Genomic DNA, 23764 nt, shown 5'->3' with positions numbered 1-23764 from the left:
GGTGAACTGAATAATACACACACAGGCGGGTTCGGGTTGGGTTTCGGGTTTGGGTTTAATAAAAGGGTATTTAAGTCAATTAAAGTGTTAATTTTATTTGAAAGGGTAATAAGGTCAATTCACCATCTTTAGGGTCTCTTTGTCCATTTTTAAAACTTGAAGGGATGTCATTGTCCAAAAATAGGCCAACTTTCCTCTGCTTGTCCTTTCCCCAAACCTCAGGGGGTGTCTTTGTACTTTTCCCTATTTTTTTTAAGTTCAACAAGGTCATCATGATGAAAGCAAGCACTGTAGTTTGAACTTTGAAGCTCCGAGGACGCGTGGGCCAAAAGGTGGGTTGATCAAGGTCAACATCTCTTCTCTATAAATGGCTATAGATTCAATAAACTAGTTTTCCGTACATCAAGGAAACGACCAAGTAGTGAAAGAGAAGCCGTTGAAAGATTCAAAAGCTCCTCGTGGTCTAGGTACATATATATTTCCTACCTACATATGCACACACACACACATGTACGTGTATATCTATATATCAGTTCTCCTAACTGCATCACATTCACATCCCTTTCTCTGCTAAACCCAGCATCACAAGAAATTGACAACTGGGTTTGAATGTTTCCTAGGAGAAAATAACCCAAGAAGAAACTCATGATTTAAAAAGAAAAAGAAATCAAAAGAAGTCATCTTCTTGAAGAAGTCAGAAATAGGAGACTTCCCTACTTCGACATTTAAAAATAGAGAATAGAATAAAAACTATTGTCATTTGACTTTAAATCATTGAGGAAAACTGCTAACCAAAGAGCCTCTGGGTTATATTTATTTTCTTTTTATAGTGAGAAAATTTTTATCATGGTGAGTAGTGATTTTATTGTACTGGTGAGAACAAATAAATTATTTTTCTGTGTATAAATTTTTATACTCAAGGCTGTTGCCAATTGGGGAAGAGTTGGTGTAGAGTCCTATTTTTGTATTGGAGCACTGTATGTGTTTGATAGAAGTCAATGACAAAGTAATTGTCAGTAAGAAACTTTCTTCTGTTGAAAATTTCAGCTAATGAATATTGGAAAGTGAAATAAAGGGTTTTTTTAGATTTGAAGTTTGAATTTCATAGTTCTTTGGTAATGGGTTCAAGAATTCAGGTGTTTATGATGGTTATTTCCATCCAAATGTTGGTTATAGCAGCGCAGCAGAGGAAAAATCAAGATTGTAAGTTAGTTTAATTCTTACTTCCAATTTTCTTGTTTAGTCACTGTTTGATGTTTGAAGTGTTTGCAGATGTTTATGCGTGAGAGCTGAAATATCTGTTTACAACCTACTCTAGTTTAACTCCTTTTCGGTTCATTTTCTTTCTGTTTGGTTGCAAAGAAAATGAAGGAAATGAAAAGAAATGGATTTATAATTTATGCTAGACAAGTCAGCTTCACTAAGCTAAATTTTTAAGGCTCGGTTTAGTTTCCTAGAAATTAAGAGTTCTTGCAGTTCCCAAATGATGGAATTTTTTAAATTTGACAATTTGTGCTTCTCTTGTTTTTCTCAAGTGGTACCTTGTATATAGACAATTAAGAGTTTATTTCTACCTTTCTAGATAATTTATCTAAAATATTCAGGAATAGCTTCCATAGAAAAGTTTGCAGATCACTGTCATAGGAACATGTCACCGCATTCATGTAACGACACTAACTTCATATAAAAGGTCCTCCTTCTTCCCTTTTAGCGTGTTGTTTGAAATGAATACATATTGTCTGCTTCCAATGTCATCATGTTTAGAAAGTAGACTCTCAAGCGGCATGTTTCTGGCTGTTCTCAGGAGATATGGTATTATATGTTGTATGAACATTTTGGGCATAAAAATGTACTTTTACTGATGGTAAAATGGTATTGATTATTATTTACCGAAAAAAATGGTATTGATTGTAGAGCTCTTTAAATATGAGTTACATGACAGGACATTGAACAAGAAAATACTTTGAAAAATCCAACAATAAGATTGGTAATATGGAAGGTTCCTTTCTTTTGCTGTTTGGAATACTGAACATGCCATTGGGTCCTACCATTCTCCATGTATGTGTTGAATAGGAAAGCATTCATAATGTATGAATTCAACCTATGCTCTGCCATTAATCTGGAGTTGATTCAGTAGTTTCTGCTTGAGGATGTGTGGTTTCCGGTAACAAAACCTTATTTATTATTATTATTATTTTTTTGGTTTTTCTTTTAATTTTGATGCAGATGTTGCATTAAAGGCTCTCATGGACAACTTGAACAACTTACCACCCAGTTGGGCAGGCTTAGATCCATGTGGTGAAAGTTGGGAAGGCATTATGTGCACCAATTCACGCGTGACTTCGATGTAACTCACTCAACTTGTTTTCATCTGTTGATGCTTACAGAAGTTAGATTATTCTGCTCTTTTGATACTGTTGAGCTTAATCTAACAATTTTCAATTTCAGAAAATTAGCAAGCATGAATTTGACTGGACAGCTGTCTGGAGACCTCCAATACTTATATGAATTACAGATTCTGTAGGTCTTCTATTTGCACTATTTATCTTCTCCCACTTATTGGGTCCAATATACAACTGACTTAACAAGCCATCATTTAGTTTTAATTATTCTTTCTGGACTGCTGTGGATACCATATTTCTTACCAGACTGCACCTCTCTAACATAGTTTCCCCTCAATTTGTGGAGCAATCATGAGACACATCCCACATGCTTGGAGGATCTGTTTATTTAATAGATGTTCCATGTGGCTAACTATTCCTGAATTTTATTGTAGAATTATGAATATAATCTTTAATTTTGTATCATTTATTTATGTTTGTGGGTCTAAACAAACACTTCACTTTTCAAAGAATTTTGTAGTTGGATTAATGTGATTAGTCCATTTTCCTTTACAAAGTAATTTGAGTTCAAAAGTTGGTTGACTGTAATGTGGGGAATAAGGATAATGACCAAAATATAAGAGAAATGAGGATATAGAATGCTATTAAAAACAAAATCTATAAAACAAAATAATCCGTTACCTAATATTAGTTCAGTTAATTTAGAGCGCTGCTATTCCACGTAGGAGTTTCTCTTTATTTCTTTGCAATTGTTGGTGAGACCTGAACTATGTTAGATTACAATACAAATATTGTAATAGTTATTCACAGATGTGGGCCATAATAATAGTGAAAATTCTTGCTTTGTTACGAGGACGGATGTATACTCAATATCTCTCTTTCTCCCTCCCTCACTCTCTATATACAGAGGCTCCATATGTATTAGTGTGTATATTAGACTTCAATGCCTAATCTGACATGATAAACTGCCACCAGTAGACTATGCTTGTGCTTTTCTTTAGTGGGTGTGACTATCTGAAATTATCTTTGTTTCTTTTAAGTATTTTTCATCTGATTATCAGCTTCTGCATATAGGGACCTTTCATACAACAAGGGTCTGACAGGACCTCTTCCTCCACCAATTGGAAATATGAAGAAGTTATCCAGCTTGTAAGGAAATATTGATTGATATTGTAGAGTATTAGCTATCATTTAACATGATGATTACAATCCTCTTATAAACCGATCGCTTCTACTTGCATGGTAGAATCTTAGTTGGTTGCAGTTTCAGCGGTTTGATTCCAGACACAATAGGATCTCTGCAGCAGCTGGTTTATCTGTAAGGATTTCAACTTTGGTATTATTCTTCCATTTTACTGCAAGGCTAATGAACCTGCTACCTTTATTGAATTAAAACATCAAACCAAAATGGTTTTAGGAAAGCAACTTGCATTTAATAGAAGTAAAAGTCTATAATTGCATAAATTTTTCAGGCGATCAAACTCCAGAAGCAAAGTCCCACATTACTCAAACCTTGTAAGATTATGAACATGACTTCATCATGGGATTTGAAATCAGCTTGATACAAGTTCAAGTCATCATATTACTCAAAGCCTCAAACTGTTTCATCCTCCGAAATAATTGATGTTATAAAAAACCAAAAAGCACATTGATTACAAACTTTGCACGAAGTGCTAAGAAAATGGTCAATAACTACTTTCTCCATCAATTTATAAATGTAATGGAAAGATGTTTTATACAAGAATTGACTATTGCCCTTCCTCACACTCTGATTTGGAGTTAATACCTTCTTTTTTTTTTTTTTTTTTTTTTTTTTTTTTTTTTTAATTCATATAATTTAATTTTATTGTAAAACATTAATTCTTTTAATTTCTCTCTCCCTATGCATCCCAACCTTTAAACTTACTAAAGATTAAGCACTTTTCTTCTGGCCCCAAAGCTACTTCCGCACCCTCTTCATGCTTCTAAGAATTGAGAATTGAGTGAGGGATCTATTCAGTAATGAATCTTGCATCAAGATATTCGTTATCTTGATTCATATGATTTATGCTTTTACATGAGTACCTTCCACATTTTCCAGTTGAAATGTGCTGGTACACAAGATTTTGATTAACTTTATCCACTGCAGTTCCATGTCTTGGCCATAGGTCCTATTACTTGTCCTTCTGTATTCTGCAGGTCTCTAAATTCCAACAGCTTCACTGGACCAATACCACCTTCCCTTGGAAACTTATCAAATCTTTATTGGTTGGATCTAGCTGATAACAAGCTTACCGGAACCATCCCAGTCTCTAATGGGACCACACCTGGTCTAGATATGCTTGTTCATACGAAGCACTTGTATGTCCAATCTTTTTATATATTTGAGCTAACTAGTTCTTCCCTTTCTTTAATTTGCTATAATTACCTAAGATTCTTTCTGTTATTTACAGTCATTTTGGGAGCAATCAGCTTAACGGTGAAATCCCATCCAAGCTTTTTAGCTCAAGCATGGTTCTAATTCATTTGTAAGTTTCATTGAATTGGCCAATTATTACAAGATTTATACATTTGAGTCTTTGAGATGCTGCTGCACCTACATTTTTGCATACTTGCTTTTCAAGACTAGAAAAGTAGAGAGTTGTCAAGATTTCCTTTTGAAAAGAAAAATGTAGATAGAAATGTGTGTCTATATACATATAGATCGATGTCTCTTCTGAATCTTGCCTTTGAATCATTGGGAGTTTGTTCTGTTGGAACGCATAAACTTTCTATGTACAAGGCCTCTTCTGATTGCTCTCTGATGTGTGTTCAGTACATTTAGCCTGGATAAAGAATTTACCCATTTTGTGGCATTTATCCTAGCTTACGAGGAATGCTTGGTTTAATTTTCTGGAGACCCTATTTCATATAGAAAGTCTTCCAAACTGACTTTAGTTTCTTACTCTACTTTGGTACACTAATTTCAACATGCTAATAATTTGAGCAGGCTTCTTGAGAACAACCAGCTCATCGGCAAAATCCCTGCTAATTTGGGACTTGTGCAGACTCTGGAGGTGGTGTGAGTATCTCTGTCACATTCCCAATCAAAGTCATGCTAAAAAATCCTGCTGCTTTGAAATTTTGTAAATATTTTTGTGATGAACATCTGTTTTGGCAACAGACGCCTTGATAGAAACTCATTAAGTGGATCCGTTCCATCAAACCTCAACAACCTCTCGCATGTCAATGAGCTGTAAGTAGACGGAAAAAAAAAAATAAACTCATCAACTTAAGCCTCTTTACTTGTTTTTTAGGAATTCCTCACAATCCAGCTTTGACATTTCTGGTTTACCAAGAGAGGCTTTTAATTATCCACTTTCAGGTTCTTGTCCAATAATAAATTGACTGGTCCTATTCCCAATCTTACTGGCATGAATTTCCTCAACTATGTGTAAGTCCAGCAAACTCCATCAAACAAAGCAACTTAATTTACCCTCAAAAAAATTCTTTCTTTCTCAATCTAATACATATATGTATATATTATTCAGAAAGTATTGCTTTCCATTTCATTCTTTGATCAACAGTTTAATTGCAGGGACATGAGCAATAATACTTTTGACATATCGGATGTTCCTCGATGGTTTTCAACCATACTGTCTTTGACAACACTGTATGTCTCTCTCTCTCCCTCACTCCCTCATATGCATATAACTTAAATCAATAACAATTTATTCAAATCACACTACACAAATTGTTTTTGAACTTTTCACTTTATCCATGGTCTTATATACTATTAAGTCTTAGTAATCACGCCTCTCTAACAACGTCAATCATATGCTTTTAGCCTTCTTTCCCTTGAAGTCCCTCCATGGTTTTCGCTCCTTGCTGGTGCAGTTATTGGACTTTGCTACATAAAACTGAACCATGTCTGCTAACTTCATATGATTTTGTCCTCAATTTATGGGTGAATAGATATCTTTACGAACGTGTCCTTTTTTATCTACCACTCATCCTTCTACAACCATACAATCTACAGTCATTTCAGCTACACAAATTACAAACATTATGTTCTGGTTTCCTTAGCATTCCATGCCATAAGGCATGGCTGGCTTTATCATCGGTGTGTACAAATTTTCTTTAGCTTCCTATTTATGCACTGGTTAGAAAAATAGGTGTTTCGATTTTTGTCTGTCAAATCTACTGCATCCTCTTAGTTTTCATCTCACTCATATATTGAAATTTTGATTCAACCATTCTTCATTAATTCCTCAATGTACATGTTTTATTAAATTATACTGTGTGCATATCTCAGTCCTTCATTAGTTATTGTCGTTAATGATTAAACCCCTAATTTTAAAGCATCTATTCATAGTTTAATCTAGGGTGCCTATGGAAATTGGAACTGGGTCATCAGTAAACAACATACAGTATTGGATTCTGTTTTGTGAATATGTTCATAGATTTTGACAAAAGGTTTTTGATTTTCAAACTTAAAGAGTTCCCCTTTTTAGTGAGTTTTGATTTCATCAAGGTGGGACAGAATAATAGTCTATTACAAAAAATAAAAATAAAAAACCATTAACATCGTTTCCAATACATCTAGGCCTCCAAGTTATGTTATTTATTTTAACATGACTGGCTGGGTGGCTTGATATAGTAACAGTGTCTCCAAAATTTTCCAATGGTTTTATGAAGAAGATTGGAAGAGGAATCCATGTATTTTCTCTGATAACATCAGCATGAGGCACCTAAGATCATTACGGAAAAGTAATATATGCATAACTCTTTTATTATATTTGTTGCGAAATCCATGAGAATATGGTAATCATTAGACCAGGATCCAGATAGATCAACAAGTAGAGCTCTCTCTCTCTCTCTCTGTTGTCTGTCTAAATGAGTTAACTGCAAGTATAATCAGCTAAACTTGTACTGGCAGAAAGATGGAACAAACAAGACTTCAAGGAGAACTTCCAGTTGCCCTTTTTAGCCTTCCTCAACTGCAGACAGTGTGAGTATCAGCTTTTATACTGCATTTGATAATTGGATTTTTGGTACTTCAAATCAAATAAACTTGTAAATTTTCTTAGATTTGAACACAACTGGTTCTAGTCTTGTCTTATGATCGTGATAACCACAAATGTGTTGATTTGGCATATGGTGACAGCATACTGAGGAACAATGAGATAAATGGCACTTTGGATATTGGCTCCACCTACAGCAACCAACTTCAACTCGTAGATTTGCAAAACAATTTCATTTCTGGCTTCACACAAAGAGCGGGATACAACATTGAGTTAATGTAAAACTATACTCTTTGATTCATCTGACCATTTTATATCCATGATGGTAGTGAATAACTAATGATTATTTAACTCTTTGGAAGTTAAATGGACAGGATGTAATCTATTTACTGTAACATGGTTATTATCATTTTATAACCTTGTTGGTGTCTATTATTCTGTGCAGACTTGTAAACAACCCAATTTGTCAGGAAACAGGAACTACAGAAGGATACTGCACCATTAAACAGTCCAATTCCTCATATTCAACACTGGCAAATAACTGTTTGCCTGGACAATGCAGTTCAGATCAAATTTCCAGTCCCAACTGTAAATGTGCATATCCATACACAGGCACTCTATTCTTCAGATCTCCTTCATTCTCTGACCTGAGAAACACTAGTATCTATACCATTCTCCAAAACTCTCTAATGCATTCTTTTCAGTCAAGTCTACTCCCAGTGGATTCGGTTTCTCTGAGCAATCCAAGTAAAAATTTGGTTGATTACCTTGTATTGAGCCTGGAGGTTTTTCCATCTGGTCAAGACCGTTTCAGTCGGACAGAAATTAGTGGAATCGGGTTTGTGCTGAGCAACCAAACTTTCAAACCCCCACCCATGTTTGGACCCTTCTTCTTCATTGGTGACCCATATGGCTATTTTGCAGGTATTAAGTATTTCATGCAAGCTAACATGTTTTTAGAAATTATTTTGCATAGATTTAATGGAAAATTTGTTATAGTGTTTGTTATGTCTCATTATTATGCATCTCTCTCTCTCTCTCTCTGTCTCTTATCCAGGAGTAACATCTTCCGGAACGAAAAAGTCATCTCATACTGGCATTATCATCGGAGCAGCAGCCGGGGCTTCTGTCCTTGTGCTATTATTACTCCTTGCAGGGTTTTATGCTCTCCATCAAAAGAAAAGAGCCGAAAGAGCTACCAAACAAAACAATCCTTTTGGTACGATAAAATTATAGTCTAAACAAAGCAAAGCATATTATAATTAATTCTGTAATGGATTCATAAGTATTATTCATCACTTCTTGTCACATATATGCAGGATCCTGGGATCCAAACAAAAGCAGTGGTAGCATTCCTCAGTTAAAAGGAGCAAGATGTTTTTCATTTGAAGAACTTAAGAAATGCACAAACAATTTTTCTGATGCCAACGGCATCGGATCTGGTGGTTATGGGAAGGTCAAATTCAGTCGTCCTGTTATTTGTAAATAAATTGTTTGTATCTCTTTCTGGTAATATGCACCTGGTATAGCAGCCACCCCAAAGTTACAGACCATCGACCCTACCCACCCCACAAGTCCAATAGTTATCCTTTAAGATGTAGCTTGCACAAATGCAAAAATTGTATGAATTTTTTAAATTAGAAGTATATTACAACTTTTCTTTATGAAGAATACATGACCCATCTTTTAATAACTTGTGAAAATTTCAACCATGTCATGGTAAATTTAGTTTTCCTAGATTTGTGGAGTAATTACCTCTATTTTAAAAAATATGTTTATTCCCTACCCACTTAAATGCATCAAACACGAGCCTGTTCAGCTCCCCATTCAGTAGAGTGTATCATCACTCATTTTATTAACACTTGTCAACCTCAGAAAGTATTACCAAACTAATCCTGGACTGTACAATTTCCATATTCTGAATTTGGTATGATGTTTATAGGTATACAGAGGAACTCTTCCCACTGGGCAGCTGGTTGCCATCAAAAGAGCTCAGCAAGGATCAAAGCAGGGTGGTCTTGAGTTCAAAACTGAGATTGAGCTTCTATCTAGGGTTCATCACAAGAATGTTGTCAGCCTTGTGGGTTTCTGTTTCGAGCAAGGTGAACAAATGCTGGTCTATGAGTTTATTCCAAATGGCACACTCAGAGAAAGTGTTTCAGGTACTCCTTACTCATTTAGTAACCTTCTTCATCCAATATGAATTCTGACACTTTGGTTACTTATTGAACAATAACGAAATGGCAGAATCAGAAATCACTATCTTTGAGAACAGGAGTACAATGCTTCCATAGCCTCACTTCTATCAGAACTTGAAATCTAATGTTTCTAGTGCCCTTATTTTCTTTGTTATCGACAGAGTATAGATGATGTCCAATGTAGAACAACAAGGGATTTCCCTGCCATATTACCTAATTACAAGCAGCAGGGGCCTTTTTCCCAAACTCCATTTTCTGTAATCCCACAGATGTGAACTGCACTAACAGACTCATTGTAATTTGTTGGGAAGGAAGTGTACCATGGGAAACAATAGTAACCATTACATAAGATACCCATCACAACACCAACAGATAAAGCAATTGTTATTGAGTTCTTTGGAAAAGACAAGTTCCTAACTCAGTTCTCCTCGATTGCTACATATTATTCATGCAGGGAAGTCGGGAATTAGATTGGATTGGGCGCGGAGACTCCGAGTAGCCCTTGGAGCTGCAAAAGGTTTGCAATATCTGCATGTTCTTGCTAACCCTCCGATTATACACAGAGACATCAAATCAAACAATATCTTACTAGATGAGCGCTTAAATGCAAAAGTTGCCGATTTTGGTCTCTCCAAGCTTATGGGTGACGCTGAAAAGGGTCATGTCACCACTCAAGTCAAAGGGACAATGGTCAGTAAGCTATCCTCCAAACCCTGCTCTAGAAAGAACAATGTTTTGCCACAGATGAGGGGAAAAAAAGAGAGTGATGGATTTTAATTTTCATTTGTAAAGCTCATTAGAGTCAAGTTTAAAATTCATTATTCTGTGACTTCATAATCATGAGTGGCTCTTATAAAACTGAAGGTGTCACGAAATGGTTATAGCCGGAAACCCATTACTCATATTGGAGCACAAGACAACCAAATTATTCAGTAGGTTTCTGTCCAATACAACTTCCCCTCCCCTGGAGAGAATAAATTAGAAGAAGGCATCTATTTTTCTGCACCAACACATGAATAATAGATATCAAAACATGGGAGTAGATTTTCTGGAGTCATCTCCCTACTTTTGTGAAGTATGAATTTAAGCTTTAATACATGTGTTTTTTTGAAAAAAAAGAGAGAGAGTTGGGAAATCAAAAAAAAGAAAGAGAGTTTTTTAATACATCCAGGATCAAGTACATTTTCCCACTTTCAAGCAGTAATTTCTGCTTCTAGGCCGAGCCCAAACACACACATGCACATACAGTACTTAACTGTTGGAAGGTAACACTTGTCACATTTATGAGCGAGTCATCGGTTATGACCCTGCAGTTTCTGATAACAGAACTCAAAAGCTGATACCAGAGAGAGCACATCGTAGTGGTGTGCAAAATGTCTGGTTTATCATTGATAAAGAAACATATCATTTTCTTTTGCTAAAATGAATCCCAAGTGTTTAGCATATTAATACAATGGCAATAGGACTTAGTTCATTGTGATTCTACAATTCTGCTTTGGTGTTTTGGAATATAAGTAGATTTATTTATTTATTTATACAGGGCTACTTGGATCCTGAATATTACATGACCCAGCAGTTGACTGAGAAGAGTGATGTTTATAGTTTTGGGGTGCTACTGCTTGAGCTGATAACTGCAAGAAGTCCCATCGAGAAAGGAAAATATATTGTAAGAGAGGTGAAGCGAGCAATGGATAAGACAAAAGATCTGTATAACCTTCACGGGATTCTTGATCCGGCCATTGTTTTGGGCACCTCACTTAAAGGTTTAGAGAATTTCGCGGATTTGGCAATGAGTTGTGTTGAAGAATCAGGAACTGACAGGCCTACAATGAGCGAGGTGGTGAAAGAGATTGAGAACATCATGCAATTGGCTGGTTTGAATCCCAATGCTGAATCAGCATCCACTTCAGCGAGTTATGAGGGCGCGAGTAGGGGATACGAGCATCCTTACAGTAATGAGAGCCTATTTGCCTACAGTGGGGGTTTTGTTCCTTCAAGGTTAGAACCCCAGTAAGTATCTCTGTACATTTTGAATGCTGAAACTGGTTGGTGTTTTATGCAACATTGAAGATCCAAAACAGTGACTGAAGCATACCTCGGTCCTCCATCTCCATTCACCACTTCCAGGACAGCAATAGCTTGTGAATAACAAAAATGAGTGTGCTGTAAGTCTTATATAATTTATATAAAAGAACCAGAAAAGGTACAATGAAAAATATATTTGTTGTACTTATCAAAAATATATATATATTTGTTGTAGTAATTATAATTCAATTGATTTGCTGTAAATTTTTCATGGAATGCATTATTGGGGTTATTATTAATATTTTTGTAAGGAAATTTTTTTTGGGTTGTTATGCTTGGTGGTGGTTTTGTTGGTGTTGGTGCCTGTATGTGTGGTACCTTTGCATTTGCATTGATGCTAATGGAGGGAGGAAGGAAGACTCATCTGAAGTGTGGTCATGTGGATTGTTGCAGTGTCTATTGAAAAAAATTATTTTGTACTTTTAGTTGCATCAAATGCAGGCAAAAGATTACCCAAAATAGTCAAATAAGCATCTTTCTTACTGAATTCATGTATATGAACTCTTACAACATCATATATATATTATAAAATCATGTCATGTATTCATTGTATAAAACTCCATACAGCTATAATTCCAACTCTTTGCTTTATCCAGCACCAGCAGGGCTGAGAAGTACACTTGTTCTGCTTATTTTGCAGCACCCTTTCCTCAACTATTTGGTACACAATGTTAATGCATTTCAAAAGCAAAAGCTCCAAGTATAACTGAGTTAGGTAGGATTGGCAATGGTCTGACTGCTATGAAGCACAGATATCTTTCCGAATGAGTCGTACCTGTGTCGGACACCGACACTCATCGGACACTCCCCCGACACATGTTCGACCCTTGTTTGTAAATAAAAATTTATTATTTTGGACACTCTCACTTTCACACTTCTTGAACACTTGGTGGATACTTTCAAACACAAGCTATTTGGTAATCTTAAAAATAAAATGAACAAGCAAAAATATTAAATGATATTTGTTCATTTAAAATAAAAACACTATTATAACAAAATAGCAAAATAACTATATATATGATTTAAAAATCATTACAACTCTTACTATAAACAAAAAATCATATTTACCAATGGGCCAGTGACCTAGCGGTATCAAGAAGAAAAGTGTAATTTTTGCGGTCTACCTCTCTCAGATTTTGTTCGAACCATCTAACACGGAATGAAATAAACACAACAAATTTAAAAAAGTAAAACACAAATATGAAATGGACAATAAATATGATTTTTTTTTTTTTGGTCATTTTGAAGTTGGGACGAATTTGAGACTGTCTCATTATCCATAATTTAAACAAATAAATATAAACGATTTCAAGAAAAAAAAAAAAAAAAATGGACTTTCATATAATTTCAAAAAAAAAAAAAACAAAACAAAACAAATGAGCCTTTCTCTGTTATCATGAATTGTTTCTCTCTCATCATTTGCCTTTTCTTTTTATTCTCTCGCGCCACTCTTTTCTCCCTCCCTCATCATTTTTTCTCTCTCCATCTCTCATAATCTCTTTCACTCCACGGTTTTCTCCCTCTCTCTGTCAACGACTCTCGAGCGAGACCTTGGCGAGAGGCGGCGCGGGGAGGAAGGGGAGGGAGTGGAGGCTGAGGTCGGCGGCGATGGCAGATTTGAAAGAGCGGACGGAGGAGTCGAGGCAGAGGACGAGCTGCCAGGTGCGCCGGTGGTGGTGGTGGCACCACCGACTATGGCGGTGTAGGTGGTCGTTCATTCGCCGGAATACATGGTGGTGGTGGTTGTAGGGGATGGTGGTAATGGCGCCGCCGGTAGTGGTGGTGTTTGTGTTAACGATTACACAAAAAAGAGACCCATTGTCTAAAATTGACTAAAATAATGAAGTCTATATCAGTTCACACTTCACCTTCATCCCCTTATTCACATAACTTCATTACGTTCACATCTCTTTCTTGCAAGTCGTAACCCTAATTGGGTAAGACTTGCAAGAAACGGGCAACTTGTTTTGAATGTTTCTTAGGAGAAAATTACCCAAGAAGAAACTGATTAACTCAAAAAGAAAAAGGAAATCAAAACAAGTTACAGTCAATTTGCAGATACGGGCTTAAGCCTTTCATCTTCCTGAGGAAGTATTCAAATACCCACTACCAAAAGCAAGCTGTTGAAATAGGGTTAAAAAAAAATAAAAAATAAAAAATAATAAAAAAACACTGTAGTTATTGACTTTGAATTTTTGATGAGCCATTTATATTATTTTTTCAAAGAGATATTTATTTGATGGTGATTTTTTGTATTGATGAGAATAAATAAGTTATTTATCAATATACATTCATAAAATGATAGATATACTACAGGCATTTGCAAAAGTGGGAAGAGTTGGTGACTTGGTGTAGAATGCTATTATTGACTAATTGCATTTGTATGTGTGAACACAATAGAATTAAATGACAAAACAAGTGTCATTAAGAAAATTTCTTGTGCTGAAGGTTTCAGCTAATGAATATTATTTTTTTCGAACTGTTCAGCTAATGAATATTGGAAAGTGAAATAAATAGCTTTTTAGATTTGAACTTCATAATATTTTGGTAATGGGTTCAAGAATTCAGGTGTTTATGGTGGTTATTTCCATCCAAATATTGGTTATAGCAGCGCAGCAGCCTAATCAAGATTGTAAGTTCGTTTAATTCTTATTTCTAATTTTTCATTTGTTTAGTCAGTGTTTGATGTTTAAAGTGTTTGCAGATGTTTATGTGAGAGCTGAAATATCTGTTTGCAACCTACTCTACTTTAACTTCCTTTCCAAGTCCTCATTATTACAAATTTCTTCATTTTCTTTGAAGTCTTTCATTTGCTTGCTGTTTGGTCGCAGAGAAAATGAAGGAAATCAAAGAAATGGATTTATAATTTATGTATGCATTTTTTTTACCCTTTTTGTGGGTTGCAAATCCAGACAAGTCAGCTTCACTAAGCAAAATTTGTAAGGCTTAGTATAGTTTCCTAGAAATTTGAGTTCTTGCAGTTCCCATATGATTGAATTTTGAAATTTTAAGAAATTTGGTTGTATGAACTCAACATATGTTCTGCCATTAATCTGGAGTGGATTCAATAGTTTCTGCTTGAGGATGTGGTTTCCGGCAACAAAACCTTATTGTTATTATTTTGGCTTTCCTTTTAACTTTGATGCAGATGCTGCATTAAAGGCACTCATGTCCGGCATGAAGAACACACCACCCAGTTGGGTAAGCTTCGATCCATGTGGTGATAATTGGGAAGGCATTACATGTACCGATTCACGTGTGACTTCGATGTATCTCGCTCAACTTGTTTTCATCTTTTGATGCTTACAGAAGTTAGATAATTCTGCCATTTTCGTACTTTCGAGCTTAATCTAACAAATTTCAATTTCAGAACATTAGCAAGCATGAATTTGACTGGACAGCTGTCTGGAGACCTCCAAAACTTATCTGAATTACAGACTCTGTAGGTCTTCTATTTGCACTATTTATCTTCTCTCACAAATTGATCCAATATATAACTGACTAACCCCATCGTTCAGTTTCGATTGTTCTTCGTGGACTGCTATTCTTCTTTGACTTTTTGGGATGCCATAATTTTGCCAGATCTTTTTATCCTTAGCAGATGCTCCTTGTAGCTAACTATTTCCGAATTTCATAATAGAACTATGAATATGCTCTTTATTTGGTGTCATTAGCTTATATTTCTTCTAACTAAACACTTAAATTTTCAAAGAATTTAAGGAATGTCTGTATTTGGGGTAATGTGAGTTCAAAAGTTGGTTGACTGTCATGGGGGAAGAAAGGGTAGTGACCAAAGTAATAAGAGAAATGAGGTCATAGAAGCTATCAAAAACAAAATATATTCATTTCAACTACTGGGTTAGGCTCAGCAAATAACACCTCTATGACGAAGTCACAACTGATAAATATCATTTCCAGGTAACAACTGATGACTTTGTAAAATCTTCAAGAAGAAATGACCTAATATTAAATTTAGAGTGCTACTATTCTACGTAGGAGTTGTTCTTTATATCAATAAAAACATTGTTATAGTTATAATTACAGATGTGGGCCAGAATAATAGTGGAAACTCTCACTTTGTTACGATGACTGATGTGTACTCGATCTCTCTCTTTCTCCTTCCCTCCCTGCAAACAGAGATCCATGGATATTTGTGTATATTTGACTTCAATGCCTAATCTGACATGATAAACTACCATCAATAGACTTTGGTTGTGCTTTTCTTTATTGATTGTGACTACCTGAAATTATCTTTGTTTCTTGTAAGTATTTTGAGGTAATATCTCATTATCAGCTTCTGCATATAGGGACCTTTCATACAACAAGGGTTTGACAGGATCTATTCCTCCAATTGGAAATTTGAAGAACTTGTCCAACTTGTAAGGAAATATTGATTGATATGTAGAGTATTAGCTAACAACTAACATGGCTGATTGGAATCCTCTTATAAAACAACCGCTTCTACTTGCATGGCAGAATCTTAATTGGTTGCAGTTTCAGTGGTCCGATTCCAGACACTATAGGATCTCTAACACAGCTGGTTTTTCTGTAAGGATTTCAACTTTGGTATTTTTCTTCCATTTTACTTGAAGGTTAATGAACCTGCAATATTTATTGGATCAATATTTAATGGAAAGAACTATCTTTAATCAATTTGTATACAATAATTGACTATCGCCCCTCCTCATACTCTGATTTGAAGTTATACCTCTTTTTAATTCATACAATTCAATTTTATTGTAAAACATTAATTCTTTTATCTCAGCTCTCCCTATCCTATGCATCCCAAAACTTTAAACTCACTAAAGATTAAGCACTTTCACTCTTCTGGTCCCAAAGCTACTTCCGCCCCGCTCCTTTTCATGCTTCTAAGAATTCAGAATTGCTTGAAGGATCTATTCTGTAATTAATCTTGCATCAAAATATTCATCATCTTGGTTGATAAGATTTATGCTTTTACATGTGAACGCTCCACATGTTCCAGTCGAAGTGTGCTGGTACACGAGATTTTGATTACTTTTTCCAGTGCAGTCCCTTTTCTATATTCCAATTAATCGTCCTTCTGTATTCTGCAGGTCTCTAAATTCCAACAGCTTCACCGGATCAATACCACCTTCCATTGGAAACTTATCAAAACTTTATTGGTTGGATCTAGCTGATAACAAGCTTACAGGAACCATCCCAGTCTCTAATGGGGCCACACCTGGTCTAGATATGCTTGTTCATACGAAGCACTTGTATGTCCAATCTTTTTTTATATATTTGAGCTAATTAGTTCTTCTCTTACTTTAATTTGTTTTGCTTACCTAAGCTTCTATCTGTTATTTACAGTCATTTTGGAATAAATCAGCTCTCTGGTGAAATCCCATCCCAGCTTTTTAGCTCAAACATGACGCTAATACATTTGTAAGTTTCATTGAATTCTCCAATTACAAGATTTATACATTTGAGTCTTTAAGATGCTGCTGCACCTACATTTTTGTATACTTGCTTTGCAAGACTAGAAGAGAAGAGAGTTGTCAAATTTTCATATTGAAAAAATAAATAAAAAATGTTGGTAGAAATGTGTGTGTATATTTACATATTTAAATTGAAGTCTTCTTCTGAATCTTGCCATTGAATCATTGAGAGTTTGTTCCGTTGGAACACACTTTCTTTTCTATGTATAAGGCCTCTTCTGACTGCTCTTTGATTTGTGTTCAGTACATTTAGCTTGGATTTTATTATTGTTGTAGTCTCCCTCAAAAAGGAAAGAATAAAAAGAATTTACTCTTGATTTAGTTTTCTGGAGACCCTACATCGCATAGAAACTCTTCCAAACTGACTTTAGTTTCTTAATCTACTTTGGTACACTAATTTCAATATTCTAATATAATTTAATTTAAGCAGGCTTCTCGAGAACAACAATCTCACTGGCGAAATCCCTGCTACTTTGGGACTTGTGCAGTCGCTGGAGGTAGTGTGAGTATCTCTGTCACACTCCCAAGCAAAATCATGCTAAAAATTATTGCTTCTGTGAAATAATGCGAATGTTTTTGTGATGAATATTTTGTTTTGGCAACAGACGCCTTGATAGAAACTCATTAAATGGATCCGTCCCATCAAACCTCAACAACCTCTCGCATGTCAGTGAGCTGTAAGTAGACAAGAAAAAACTCATCAACTTAAGCCTCTATACTTGTTTTTTAGAAATTCCTCATTATCCTGCATTTGCTTTTTTTGTTTACCAATAGAGGCTTTTAATTATCCACTTTCAGGTACTTGTCCAATAATAAACTGACTGGTCCTGTTCCCAATCTTACTGGCATGAATTCCCTCAACTATGTGTAAGTATAAACCATATTACAAACTCCAGAAAATAAAGCCACTTGATTCACCCACCAAAAATGCTTTCTTTCTCAAACGAATATTTTTTATTCAGAAAGTATTGCTTTCCATTTCATTCTTTGACCAACAGATTAATTGCAGGGACATGAGCAATAATACTTTTGACATATCAGATGTTCCTCCGTGGTTTTCAACCATACAGTCTTTGACAACACTGTATGTCCCTCTTTCTCTCTCTCTTTCTCACACACACACACACACACACACACACACACACTGACACATGCATATGACTTAAATCAATAGCAATTAATTCAAATCACACGCTACACAGATTGTTTTTGAACTTTTCACTTTATCCACGGTCTTATATACTATTCTCAGTAAGCATGCCTCTCTAACAATCTCAATCTTGTGCTTGTAGCCTTCTTTCCCTTGAAGTACCTACTATTCAAAATGCCTTGCTCCTTGCTGGTGCATTTATTGGACTTTGCTACGTAAAACTGAACCATGTCTGCCAACTTCCTCTCATTCTGTCCTCAGTTTATGGGTGAATAGATCTGTTTACAAATGTGTTCTTTCTTATCTACCACACGTCCTTCTAAAAACGATACAATCTATAGTCATTTTGGCTACACAAATTACAGATGTTATGTTATGGTTTTTTCCTAGCACTCTGTTCCATAATGCATGGCTGGCTTTATGGTCGGTTAGTAATATATGCACTAATTAGAAAAATAGGCATTTCGATTTCTATCCGAGTCAAATATTTGGGTAGAAACCACCAAAGGTTGTAGCCTAGTGGTACTTACTCACCTTCCAAAGTAGAAGTCGAGGGTTCAAGTCCCCATAGGGGCAAGTGGGTGTGTGAATATGTTTCTTGCCAAGATAAAATAAAATAAAATATCAATGGGTAGGATCCTCTTAGTTTTCATCTCTCTCATATATTAATTGAAATTTTGATTCAATCATTTTTCATTAATTCCTTAATGTACTTGTTTTATCCCCTTATTCTAAAGCAACTATTCATAGTTTTTTTTTCCCTAGTTGGTGAGTACTCACACACACATGCCTCCACCGAGGTTCGAACCCCTTACCTCCTTTGGAAAGTAGGGGCCTGATACCGCTAGGCCACTGACCTGTTGATATAGAATATGGTAGCTACGGAAAATGAAACAGGGTCATCAATAAACAACATACAGTATTGGATTCTGTCCTGTGCATGAATGTGTTCATAGATTTTGACAAAAGGTTTTTGATTTTTAACTTGGGAGTAATATTCTCCCCTTTATAGTGAGTTTTGATTTCATCAAGGCCTCCGAGTTATAAAAAAAAATCCCTTTAACTTTGTTTACAATACATCTAGGCCTCCAAGTTATATGATTTTTTATCCTAACATGACTGGCTGTATGGCTTGATACTGTAACAATGTCTCCAAAATTTTCCCAGGGTTGTATGGAGAAGATTGAAAAAGGAATTCATGTGTTTTCTCTGATAACATCAGCACAAGCTACCTAAGAATATTACGGAAAATTGATATATGCATTACTTTTTTATTATATTTGTTTGCAAAATCCTTGAGAAGAAGGTAATCATTGAATGAGAAGGAAGCATACAGTTAAAATTGCCATAGGATGAAGGGTCTCACAAAAATTTCACCTAATTTTCCCCCTTTCTCATAGCATGGGAATAAAAGTTAGTCTAATACAAGTAGAGCTCTCTCTCGCTCTCTCTCTCTGCCCCTCTGCGTTGTCTGCATAAATGAGTTTAACTGTAAATATAATCAGCTGAACTTGTACTGGCAGAATGATGGAACAAACACAACTTCAAGGAGAACTTCCAATTGCCCTTTTTAGCCTTCCTCAACTGCAGACTGTGTGAGTATCAGCTTAATACTGCATTTGATACAATGGATTTTCATTATTTCCAATCAAATAAACTTGTAATTTTCTTAGATTTGAACACAACTGGTTCTAGTCTTATCTTATGATTGTGATAACCAATGCGTTGTTTTGGCATATGGTGACAGCATACTGAGGAAAAATAAGATAAATGGCACCTTGGACATTGGTTCCCCCTACAGCAACCAACTTCAAGTAGATTTGCAAGACAATCTCATTGATGCCTTCAGACAAAGAACGGGATACAACATTGAGTTAATGTAAAACTATACTCTTTGATTCATCTGTCCATTTTAATGGTTATTTGACTCTTTGAAAGTTAAATTGAGAGGATATAATCTATTTACTGTTGTTTGGTTATTATAATTTTATAACCTCGTTGGTGTTTATTATTCTCTGCAGACTTGTAAACAACCCAATTTGTAAGGAAACAACAGCAACTACAGAACCATACTGCACCATTACACAATCCAACTCCACATATTCAACACCTGAAAATAACTGTTTGCCTGTAAAGTGCAGTTCAGATCAAATTTCCAGTCCCAACTGTAAATGTGCATATCCATACATGGGCACTCTATTCTTCAGATCTCCTTCCTTCTCCAACCTGAGAAACACTAGTATCTATGAAATTCTCCACAACGCTCTACTGGAATCTTTTCAGTCAAGTCTTCTCCCAGTGGATTCGGTTTCTCTGAGAAATCCAACTACAAATTTGAATGATTACCTTGAATTGAGACTGGAGGTTTTTCCATCTGGTCAAGACCGTTTCAATCGGACAGCAATTCTTGAAATTGCGTTCGTACTAAGCAACCAAACATTCAAACCCCCACCCGAGTTTGAACCCTTCTATTTCATTGCTGACCCATCATACGATTTTGCAGGTATTAAGTATTTCATGCAAGCTAATCTGTTTTTCAGAAGTCTTTCAAATAGATGTAATGGAAATTTGTAATAATGTTTGTCATGTCTCATTGCTATGAATCTCTCTCTCTCTCTCTCTCTCTCTTTCATGTCTCATTGCTATGAATCTCTCTCTCTCTCTCTCTCTCTCTCTCTCTCTCTCTCTCTCTAATCCAGGAGAAGCATCTTCTGCAACAAACTCTCATACTGGCATTATCATTGGAGCAGCAGCCGGGGCATCTGTCCTTGTGCTATTATTACTCCTTGCAGGGTTTTATGCTTTCCATCAAAAGAAAAGAGCTGAAAGAGCTAACAAACAAAACAATCCTTTTGGTACGATAAAAAAACTAGTCTAAGCAAAGCAAAGCATGAAATAACTCCTCCTTTAATGGATTCATGAGTCTTACTTATTGCTTCTTGTCACATATATGCAGCATCCTGGGATCCAAATAAAAACAGTGGTAGCATTCCACAGTTGAAAGGAGCAAGATGTTTTTCATTTGAAGAACTTAAGAAATGCACTAACAATTTTTCAGACGCCAACAGCGTCGGATCTGGTGGTTATGGGAAGGTCAGATTCAATCTTCTTGTTATTTGTAAATAAATTGTTTGTTGGTCTCTCTTTTCTGGTAATATGCACCTGGTCGCACCCAAGTGAATCAAACCTCTCTCCTATGGGGAGTATATTCCTCCAGATTCTGAATTTGGTATGATGTTTATAGGTATATAGAGGAACTCTTGCCACTGGGCAGCTGGTTGCCATCAAAAGAGCTCAACAGGGATCAATGCAGGGTGGGCTTGAGTTCAAAACTGAGATTGAGCTTCTATCGAGGGTTCATCACAAGAATGTTGTCAGCCTTGTGGGTTTCTGTTTCGAGCAATGTGAACAAATGCTGGTCTATGAGTTTATTCCAAATGGTTCACTGACGGATAGTCTTTCAGGTACTCTTACTCATTTAGTAACCTTGTTCACCCAATATGAATTCTGATACTTCTAGTGCTTTGGTTACTTATCGTCCTTTAGAGTAAGAGCATTACTAATTATGTGACCAAATACCTTGAACCTAGCTGAGAAAACAATCAGCATCTTTGAGAACAGGAGTACAATGCTTACATAACCTCACTTCTATCAGAACTTGAAATCTAATGTTTCTAGTACCCTTATTTTCATTGCCATCCATAGGATATAGATGATATCCAATGTAGAGCCACAAAAGATTTCCCTACCATTTTACATAAGCAGCAGAGGCCTTTGTCCCGAACTCCATTTTCTGTAATACCACACATTGCTGGGGAGGAAATGTGATGGGAAGTGTGGAGCTGTGGAGCACAGAATGCTTAACTGGACAAAATAACTCGTCACTGACTACCTTAGGTGAAAGGTGGGGTTCTGGGGTCCTATTATAGTTTTTCACACTTGTTATGTAGCCTAAGTCTATAGGAGTATGGTGGCGGGCAGTGGTATATAAATAATCCTGAACTACTGAACTCTGTAATTGTGTGCCGTTTCTCATTGTAGTGAAATCCCTGCAACTCCGTGGACGTAGCCCAGGTTTTGGGTGAACCACATAAATCTTATTTTCTTGATTGTGTTCTTGTTCTGTTTTTTCTGTTAATTTTTGCAACAAAATGTACCATGAGAAACAGTAGTAAGCATTGCATAAGATACCTATCACATCACCAACAGATAAAGCAGTTTTTATCATGCTCTTTGGAGATGACAAGTTCCTAACTCAGTTCTCCTTGATTGCTACATATTATTCATGCAGGGAAGTCGGGAATTAGATTGGATTGGGTGCGGAGACTCCGAGCAGCCCTTGGAGCTGCAAGAGGTTTGCAATATCTGCATGTTCATGCCGACCCTCCGATTATTCACAGAGACATCAAATCAAATAATATCTTACTGGATGAGCGCTTAAATGCAAAAGTTGCTGATTTTGGTCTCTCCAAGCTTATGGGTGACCCAGAAAAGAGTCATGTCAGCACTCAAGTCAAAGGGACAATGGTCAGTAAGCTATCCTCCAATTAAAAGAAAATGTTTTGCTACATATGAGGGAAAATAAGAGTGATGGCTTTAAATTTCATTCCAATAATAAGAGTAGATTATTTTTTTATTTATTTTTGTGTTTTTTTATATAGGGCTACTTGGATCCTGAATATTACATGACCCAACAGTTGACGGAGAAGACTGACGTGTATAGTTTTGGAGTGCTACTGCTGGAGTTGATAACCGGAAGAGGTCCCATCGAGAAAGGAAAATACATCGTGAGAGAGGTGAAGCGAGCAATGGATAAGACGAAAGATCTATACAACCTTCACGAAATTCTTGATCCGGCCATTGGTTTGGCCACCTCACTGAAAGGTTTAGAGAAGTTCGTGGATCTGGCAATGAGTTGCGTTGCAGAATCAGGAACTGACAGGCCTACAATGAGTGAAGTGGTGAAAGAGATCGAGAACATCATGCAGTTGGCTGGTTTGAATCCCAATGCTGAATCAGCATCCACTTCGGTGAGTTATGAAAGCACGAGTAAGGGATTCGAGCACCCTTACAGTAATGAGAACCTCTTTGCCTACAGTGGGGGTTTTGTTCCTCCAAAGTTGGAGCCCCAGTGAGTATCTCCATGCATTTTGAATGCTCAAAATTGGCTGCAGTTAGCTGGTTCTCTGACTTTATTTGAGTATGTGTAATTGCCTAGAGCCTGTGATACTTTTACGACATCTAAGATCCAAACTTTAATTGAGTGTGTTGCAAATCTTGGATACTTTATAGAAATGAGCAAGAATAAGTAACTATATTTCAATTGATTTGTTGTAAATTTTTCATGGAATGCGCTATTGCTTCTGGTACACTGCCAAGATTCGGGTGGCAATTTGTAATCCTCCCTTGTATCCTTGGTTGCAGGTTTCTTCAGTATGGTTGTCCTTCCTTTCCTTTTTTTATTATTATTATTTTATTTTTAATGTTTTCTTTTGTTTTGGAGGACATTTTAAATAGAGAAATAAATAAACATTGGGACTACAGTCTG

At 36.1% G+C, this 23764-nt stretch overlaps 2 protein-coding genes across 4 annotated transcripts; both read left to right on the top strand.

The window, feature by feature from the left end:
* Window positions 1-268: 268 nt before the first annotated feature.
* On the top strand, window positions 269-12008 carry LOC132299496 (leucine-rich repeat receptor protein kinase HPCA1-like). Of its 3 annotated transcripts, XM_059796166.1 has the most exons (20): window positions 269-467; window positions 1137-1203; window positions 2227-2347; window positions 2449-2520; window positions 3417-3491; window positions 3589-3660; window positions 4521-4682; window positions 4775-4849; window positions 5311-5382; window positions 5485-5556; window positions 5686-5754; window positions 5899-5973; window positions 7240-7311; window positions 7468-7602; window positions 7770-8248; window positions 8382-8543; window positions 8644-8780; window positions 9267-9486; window positions 9977-10212; window positions 11063-12008. In XM_059796166.1, the coding sequence occupies exons 2-20, from the start codon at window positions 1143-1145 to the stop codon at window positions 11534-11536; spliced, it is 2841 nt and encodes a 946-aa protein (XP_059652149.1). In that variant the 5' UTR covers window positions 269-467; window positions 1137-1142; the 3' UTR covers window positions 11537-12008. The 3 variants fall into 3 exon arrangements, with proteins under 3 accessions (XP_059652149.1, XP_059652150.1, XP_059652148.1); XM_059796167.1 differs by lacking the exon at window positions 1137-1203 and having other exon boundaries at window positions 11063-12007; XM_059796165.1 differs by lacking the exon at window positions 269-467 and having other exon boundaries at window positions 497-1203.
* Window positions 12009-12694: 686 nt separating this feature from the next.
* On the top strand, window positions 12695-23615 carry LOC132299495 (leucine-rich repeat receptor protein kinase HPCA1-like). Its single transcript, XM_059796164.1, has 19 exons — window positions 12695-14239; window positions 14756-14876; window positions 14978-15049; window positions 15915-15986; window positions 16084-16155; window positions 16683-16844; window positions 16939-17013; window positions 17497-17568; window positions 17672-17743; window positions 17865-17933; window positions 18076-18150; window positions 19740-19811; window positions 19964-20095; window positions 20238-20719; window positions 20916-21071; window positions 21173-21309; window positions 21461-21680; window positions 22508-22743; window positions 22878-23615. The coding sequence occupies exons 1-19, from the start codon at window positions 14158-14160 to the stop codon at window positions 23349-23351; spliced, it is 2853 nt and encodes a 950-aa protein (XP_059652147.1). The 5' UTR covers window positions 12695-14157; the 3' UTR covers window positions 23352-23615.
* The last annotated feature ends 149 nt before the right edge of the window (window positions 23616-23764 follow it).

Source organism: Cornus florida, unplaced genomic scaffold (genome assembly GCF_030987335.1).
Source record: "Cornus florida cultivar Cherokee Brave unplaced genomic scaffold, ASM3098733v1 CherokeeBrave_3.0.0_Hap2_Chr03, whole genome shotgun sequence".
Classification (NCBI taxonomy): Eukaryota; Viridiplantae; Streptophyta; class Magnoliopsida; order Cornales; family Cornaceae; genus Cornus; species Cornus florida.
The sequence above is the reverse complement of the archived record's forward strand: the minus strand, read 5'-3'. Positions and strand labels throughout refer to the sequence as shown.

What these genes read in the sequence shown, in the direction of transcription:
- LOC132299496 (XM_059796165.1), top strand. Translation starts at nt 1,119, where the DNA reads ATGGGTTCAAGAATTCAGGTGTTTATGATGGTTATTTCCATCCAAATG. An exon ending in AATTCACGCGTGACTTCGAT is followed by an intron (nt 2,348 to 2,448) that starts GTAACTCACTCA and finishes TTTCAATTTCAG; the next exon opens with AAAATTAGCAAGCATGAATT. An exon ending in CTTCCTCAACTGCAGACAGT is followed by an intron (nt 7,312 to 7,467) that starts GTGAGTATCAGC and finishes ATATGGTGACAG; the next exon opens with CATACTGAGGAACAATGAGA.
- LOC132299495 (XM_059796164.1), top strand. Translation starts at nt 14,158, where the DNA reads ATGGGTTCAAGAATTCAGGTGTTTATGGTGGTTATTTCCATCCAAATA. An exon ending in CTAACACAGCTGGTTTTTCT is followed by an intron (nt 16,156 to 16,682) that starts GTAAGGATTTCA and finishes TGTATTCTGCAG; the next exon opens with GTCTCTAAATTCCAACAGCT. An exon ending in GGATACAACATTGAGTTAAT is followed by an intron (nt 20,096 to 20,237) that starts GTAAAACTATAC and finishes TATTCTCTGCAG; the next exon opens with ACTTGTAAACAACCCAATTT.